The sequence below is a fragment of the Tupaia chinensis genome, unplaced genomic scaffold, assembly GCF_000334495.1.
Source record: "Tupaia chinensis unplaced genomic scaffold, TupChi_1.0 Scaffold141389_1, whole genome shotgun sequence".
NCBI classification, from domain to species: Eukaryota; Metazoa; Chordata; class Mammalia; order Scandentia; family Tupaiidae; genus Tupaia; species Tupaia belangeri.
The window spans coordinates 462284-469153 of record NW_006201251.1 but is presented as its reverse complement, the minus strand read 5'-3'; the positions used below and the strand labels follow the sequence as shown (position 1 = coordinate 469153).

The 6870-nt window shown below is 50.1% G+C and overlaps 1 protein-coding gene across 2 annotated transcripts in view; it reads left to right on the top strand.

Moving 5' to 3' along the window:
• Positions 1 to 6870, top strand: part of NR1I3 (nuclear receptor subfamily 1 group I member 3) — an 8996-nt gene that overhangs the window by 1627 nt on the left and 499 nt on the right. Inside the window, exons 3-8 of one of the 2 annotated variants that reach the window (XM_006163123.3) lie at positions 868 to 998; positions 4396 to 4565; positions 4784 to 4923; positions 5403 to 5548; positions 5648 to 5764; positions 5931 to 6036. In XM_006163123.3, the coding sequence (XP_006163185.1) occupies positions 868 to 998; positions 4396 to 4565; positions 4784 to 4923; positions 5403 to 5548; positions 5648 to 5764; positions 5931 to 6036 (810 nt within the window). Of the gene's footprint in view, positions 1 to 867; positions 999 to 4395; positions 4566 to 4783; positions 4924 to 5402; positions 5549 to 5647; positions 6037 to 6870 lie in introns of both variants that reach the window. The other variant, XM_027766185.1, reaches the window with a different exon arrangement.

The window sequence follows — 6870 nt, the reverse complement described above, 5'->3', positions numbered from 1 at the left end:
CACACCCTGTATGCTTTTTAAGTACTGGGCTTGGGACCTAAACTGTGGTCAGCCACGTAACATCCATCTCACTTAAATACTAGGCTACAGAGCCAGCCTTTATTTGATTTTTTTAAAGTTTTTATTCAGGGGCCAGCAGGTGGCGTGGTGCTTAGGGTGCCAGACTTCCACTTGACTGATTGCAGTTTGAGTCCTGAATGAATCTGGTGGCTAGATTTCTCAATTTCCCTCTCTCTCTCTTTCTCTGGTCAAATTAAAATATAAATAAAATAATAATTTTTAAAAAGTTTTTATTTATTTCTTCAGAGCGGAAGAGAAAGAGAGAGATGAACATCCCTAACAGGATCATCATGCCACAATCTACCCCCAGCTTCAGCCAACCCAGATCACGTGCATCTGGCATGTACAGACAGCCCAGAATATGAACCCATGGGTCTAGCCGCATTACTCCTGCACCGTTTTTCTTTCTTTCTTTCTTTTCTTTTTTTTTTTTTTTGGAGAGATTTTCGCTATAGGGCGCGTGTGTTTGCCAGACAGACAGAGAGAGACATAGAGACAGAAAGCGAGAAATCACCCCCCAGGGGGGATGGTCATGCCGCAATCCCTTCTCCTCCATTCTCCTCTCGGGATCTTGGGCACGCACGCACACGCACCCGGCGTGAGTTTTAAGCCACTGGGTCCGGGACGCGAACCGCGGTGGACTACGTGGGAGTCCCGCGACATAGCCATTACGCTAACTGCTGGTCCCCACTCCTGCACCATTTTTAATCCCCTCAGATCTTTTAGATCATGTCATCCAACCTCTCATATACCCACCTGCCTGTTCACCAACACTCCAGACCCTAACCACATCCCTGTCTCTCACAGACGAACAGTCAACAAAAGCAGTGGTCTCGTCTGCTCCTTCACCGGAAGCTGTAAGGTCAACAAGGCCCAGCGGCGCCACTGCCCAGCCTGCAGGCTCCAGAAGTGCCTGGATGCCGGCATGAGGAAAGACAGTGAGTCGATCCCTTTCTATCCTAAGAACCTCCAGACCGTGCCTCTGGTATGTCCTTGTTCCCAACTGCACATTCTCCCCATGGCAGGCAGAGTAAACTGGGAAACCTGTCGGATTATGTCACTGTTCTGCTCGGAACCTCCTATGGCTCCCATCTCTCTTAAAGAACGTAAGCTCGGGGCCAGCAGGCGATGTTGGTAGTTAAGGTGCTGGACTCCGACCGGGTCGACCATGGTCCAAGTACCAGACCTGGTGGCTTGCTTTCTCACTTTCTCTCTCTCTGGTGAGTGCATGTGCCCTATAACAAATTTTAAAATAATAATAATAATAAATGAAATTAAATAAATAATTCTAAAAAAAGAAAGAACATGGGCTCATGGGTTCATGGGCAACTCCCCCACATAACCTCTTGGATTTCAGTTCCTGCTCTCCCTTCTCGGTCCACTCTGGCTGCACTGAATTCAATGGCATTTTCAAACACACCAAGCACACTTCCTTTGGACTTTTTTTTTTTTTTTAAGAGTTACTTATTTAATTTTATGAATTATTATTATTTTTTAATTTGACCAGAGAGCTAGAGAGACAGAGAAGGAAAGTGAGAAAGCAAGCTACCAGGTCCAGGACTCAAACCACGGTTGGCCATGTGGGAGTCCAGCACCTTAACCACCACATCACCTACTGGCCCCCCTTTGGACTTTGTTTTGTTTTGTTTTTGCTGTTGGATGTATGTGCTTGCCAGAAAGAGACAGAGAGAAGGAAAGTGAGAAAGCACCTGGGGATTGCCATGCCATAATTTCTTCTCCTCCATTCTCTTCTCAGGATCTTGGGCACACACACACGTGCACACCTATCATGATATTATTTATTTGAGAAGTTTTTGTTATGGGGCATGTGCACTTGCCAGAAAGAGACAGAGAAACAGAAAGCTAGAAATCACCTCCCAGGAAGGATGGCCACGCCGCAATCCCTTCTCCTCTGTTCTCCTCTCGGGATCTTGGGCACGTACACACATGCACCCGGCGTGAGTTTAAACCATTGGATCCGAGACTCAAACCATGGTTGACTACATGGGAGTCCAGCGACATAGTCGTTATGCCAACTGCTGGTCCTGTGGCATGATTTTTTAAATTTTATTTATTCATTTTTTGTATTATTTTTTATTTTTAACTTTATTAATTTGTTTATTTCAATTTGACCACAGAGGGACAGAGGGAGAGAGAGAGAACGCAAGGTGCCAGGTCTAGGACTTGACCCATGGTCAGCCATGTGGGAATCCAGCGCCTTTAGCCACCATGCCACCTGCCGGCCCCCTGTTTATTCATTTTTTAAATTTGACCATACAGAGACACAGAGAGTGAGAGAGAAGGAAAGTGAGAAAGCAAGCCACCAGTTCCAGGACTCAAACTGTGGTCAGTCATGTGGGAGTGTCCAACGCCTTACCACCATGCCACTTGCTGGTCCTGCCTTGGCATAATTTTTAAACCACCTGGTTCATAACATGAACTGCTCGGCCAGCCATGTGGGATCCTGCACCTTAACCCCCCACCACCATTGGCCCTCTGGGACTTTCTCACTTGCCATTCCTCCTACCTCAAATGCTCTTCCCCGAGATAGTCACCTGGCATTTTCTCTATCTCTTGGTAGGGTGGTAGTTAACATTACTGACGACCTACCAGCCTGTCACCTGGAAGGTAAACAGTAATATTAACTATACTATGCTCTCAACAAGAGATCACAGACATTAACTGGCTCAAGTTCATTCAGCTAAAAAGTTGTGAATCACATGAGAGGGTCCTGGGTTTGTGTCCTGGGGCCTTTTTGAATACCCCAAGTGCCTATGTGCCCTTAATTTAGGCTGGCTAAAATCTGGGGGTAAATTGCACCATGAAGACCTTGTTGTAAGCATACCTCTCTCTTTCTCATAGAAGACATAAACTTAAAAAATTCTTAATTAAAAACTAAAAGTTTGGTGACCAGCAGATGGCATAATGGTTACATTGCTGGGCTCCCATGTAGTCAACTGCAGTTCAAGTCCTGGACCTGGCAGCCTGAAACTCACACTGGGCATAATGTGTATGTGTGCTTAGGATCCCGAGAGGAAACCTGGGGATAAGGGATGGTGGCGTGACCATCACTTCTGGGGGTGGGGTGATTTCTCGCTTTCTGTCTCTCTGTCAAGCTCCCATGCCCTATAGCAAAAATCTCTCTCTAAAAAAATAAAACAAGTGGGACCAGCAGTTAGCATAATGGCTATGTCGCTGGACTCCCACATAGTCGACCCAGGTTCGAGTCCCGGACCCGGTGGCTTAAACTCATGCTGGGCGCATGTGCATGCGTGCCCATGATCCCAAGAAGAGAATGGAGGAGATGGGATTGCGGCATGGCCATCCCCCCGGGGAGTGATTTCTCACTTTCTGTTTCTCTGTCTGTCTCTGTATGTCTGACAAGCGCATGCACTCTATAGCAAAAACCTCTCCAAATACATACATACATACATACATACATAAATAAATAAATACATAAATAAATAAATAAAACAAGTTTCTAGTCAAGTCTATCTGACTTCTAAACTTGTTTCTCCCAAGATAGCCTGCTCCTTTCTTCTTGCTACTTTTTGTTCCCTTTTTTCTTCTTATTTTGCTATGGGGCGTGTACACTCGCCGGAGAGAGAAGAGAAAAAGTGAGAAAGCACTCCTGAAGGGGACCACATCACAATCCCTTCTCCTCCAATCTCCTGTCAGGATTTTGGGTATGCGCGCACATATACCCTACATGTTTTTCAAGTCGCTGGGTCTAGAACTTGAACCTCACAGTTGGCCATGGGAGATCCAGCTGCCTTAACCACCGCGACACCTGTAGGCCCCACCCAATACGGAGCAGTGGAAACTGTAAAAGTCAAAAGCATTAAATTCAAAAATCTCTGACACTTTGTGACTTTGGACCTGTCACTGGAATCTAAGCCCATCTATGTTCCTGAAAAATCAAAATAATACCTGCCCTGTCTTGTCAGACAACAGCAAAGTTGTTTGACCCAGTGGAATTTACCCTCAGAACCTATTACGTGAAATTATAATGTTATGCAAGCAGGAGGTGATGTTTTAGGTATTAAGACCCCTCCTTCCTCACTGTTCCCCCAGAAGGCAAACAGCTCCTCACACCTTCCCCACCCTCCCTTCTCTCCCACGGTGCATTGTTTTCTGCTGCAGCTGATGGAGGTGCATGGGACTCTCCTGCCACCCGGAGCTTCCAGGACTTCGGCCAAGCCCAGGGAGCCTCAGGAGCTCTCTTCTCTCACCGCCCCCCGACCTTGTGCAGGGTGACCCCAGGTCAGGGACTGGCACAGAGAGGTGCTCTCTGCTGGTCCCAACAGCTCTGTCATGTGTCTTGCCTTGGCACAGTGATACTGTCGGCTGAAGCCTTGGCGTTGCGGCGAGCCAAGCAGGCCCAGCGGCGGGCGCAGCAAACACCTCTGCAGCTGAGCAAGGAGCAGAAAGAGCTGGTCCAGACACTCCTGGGGGCCCACTCGCGGCACATAGGCACCGTGTTCCATCAGTTTGTGCAGTTCAGGGTGAGCATGTACAGGATTTGGGCTGGAATGTGACCAAAGGGTGCCCCAGGAGGCCGGCTAGAGGGAGAGGGGTGTGCCATGCACCAGTACAGAGGACAGACTTTAGAACCCCAGCCTGGGCAGGCTGCTCAGCATGGCACCCTTCTAAGATACAGCTGGTGAGGCCCACAGGAGCGTGCCAGGGCTGGGGTGTTCTGCTCACGTTCTGACCCCTGCAGCCTCCGGAACACCTGTTCATCCATCACCAGCCCTCACCCACCCTGGCCCCTGTGCAGCCTCTGCTCATGCACATTGCAGACATCAACACTTTCATGGTGCAGCAAATCGTCAAGTTCACCAAGGATCTGCCCCTCTTCCGGTGAGTGACTCCCCCCCCCACCTTTTTTTTTTTTTTTAATTTTTTTAGGTTTTTGCCATAGGGTGCTTGTGCTCATTGGGGAGACAGAGAAACCACCTCCCAGCAAGGATGGCTATGCTGCAAACCCTTCTCCTCTGTTCTCCTCTCAGGATCTTGGGCATGCATGCACATGCACCCAGTGAGTTTCAAGCCACTGGTTCTAGGACTTGAACTGCAGTAGGCTGTGTGGGAGTCCGGCACCTTAACCACCACACCACCTGCTGGCCCCTTTCCCTCCCCTTATCTTTCAGGAGGCAACATGTCAGTAAATTATATACCCAAAAAAGTCACGGACCAAATTAACACATCTCTCAGTCTTTCCGACCTCCAGGTCTCCAATCCCAACTTTGTTTGGAAATGTGTCAATCAGGACTGGGAGGGCCTCTCCTCTGAAGTTCACACTTGGAGTCTAAAGGGCCTTTGCTTCCTGGTGCCCTCAGGTCCCTGTCCATGGAAGACCAGATCTCCCTTCTCAAGGGAGCAGCCGTGGAAATCTGTCACATCGCACTCAATACCACCTTCTGTCTCCAGACACAGAACTTCCTCTGTGGGCCCCTTCGCTACACCATGGAAGACGGAGCCCACGGTGAGATGGCTACGGCCCTACAGGGGACAGAGCCCGTGTCCTCACGGTGCATGTGTGCTGAGGTGACCTGGAGGCTCCTCTGCCTACTGTTTCCCACAGCGGGCTTCCAGGCAGACTTCCTGGAGTTGCTCTTTGGTTTCCACGGCAAGCTGCGACGGCTGCAGCTCCAGGAGCCCGAGTACGTGCTCATGGCTGCCGTGGCCCTCTTCTCTCCGGGTGAGCATCTCCCAAACCCCAGAAACGTATGCTCCACCACCTCTGCCCTGCTCAGCTCCATGAATCCATCCATCCCATACACCTGCAGAGGGTCGCTGACAGTCGGGGCACTGGGCAGGCCCTCCCCTGCCCCCCACCTTGTCCTTCCCAGCTTCCTGTCTTACAGACCGGCCAGGAGTTACCCAGCGAGAGGAGATCGAGCAGCTCCAAGAGGAGATGGCGCTGACTCTGCAGTGCTACATCAAGGGCCAGCAGCCAACGCCCCGGAGTCGGTAAGGTGGGAGGAAGGGTGGAGGAGGCACTAGGGCAGGAAGGGCTGACAGGACGCTGGGCTCAGGATGGATGCCTTCTTGCCCTTTCCTTTGGGAAACCAGGTCTCCCAAGGGGCTCTTGTCCTTCCCTCCGGCTATCCCCATCTCACGTAGCCCCAGCAGCCACAGTGCTCTTACTGCTGTTTCATCTCACTTTTTCCAGAGTTTTTATTCAGTAGAGATGCAGAGTAGTAGCTCACAGCACTCCTGAGAATGATGGCACCCATCACCTCCAGCCTCTCCAGACCACAGCAGACTTTTAAGCATCTTGCCCATCCCCTTGCCCTGGCCCTTCCTCTCCTCTCCACTGGACCCAGTCTTTCATTTTTCATTTCCCTTGAAGTTACGGTGATTCACAGTTTCATGGCCAAAGCCAGCCCTGGGTCAGCAGGTCCTGATCTGCCTGGGCTCCGAGGTATGCACCACTTTGTGTTCTTGCTCATTCTTCGATGAGCAGTTTGGCCACCAAAGGGGATGCTTTATACCACAGAACACACCTACCTTCTAGAACCTGCGCTAGCAGCCCTGACCCTCGTATTCCACACAGCTGGAGTGCTGGCCAAGGCTGGCACTTTCTTCACACTTGGCCCTCAGAGCTCTCGGTTCAGGAACAGCCAGGCTTGTGAGAGAAGACAGTGTCAGGCAGGCCCCTTTGGAACCGTCGATAATTGGTCACACCAGACCATGATTTTTTGCTAATGTTCAAGCCTAGCTTCACTGAGGGATAGTTGAGGGGATCAGAGTCTTGGGATGAGACTCCAAGTTACCTTCCTTCCTCTTTCCCCGGCGACCCCG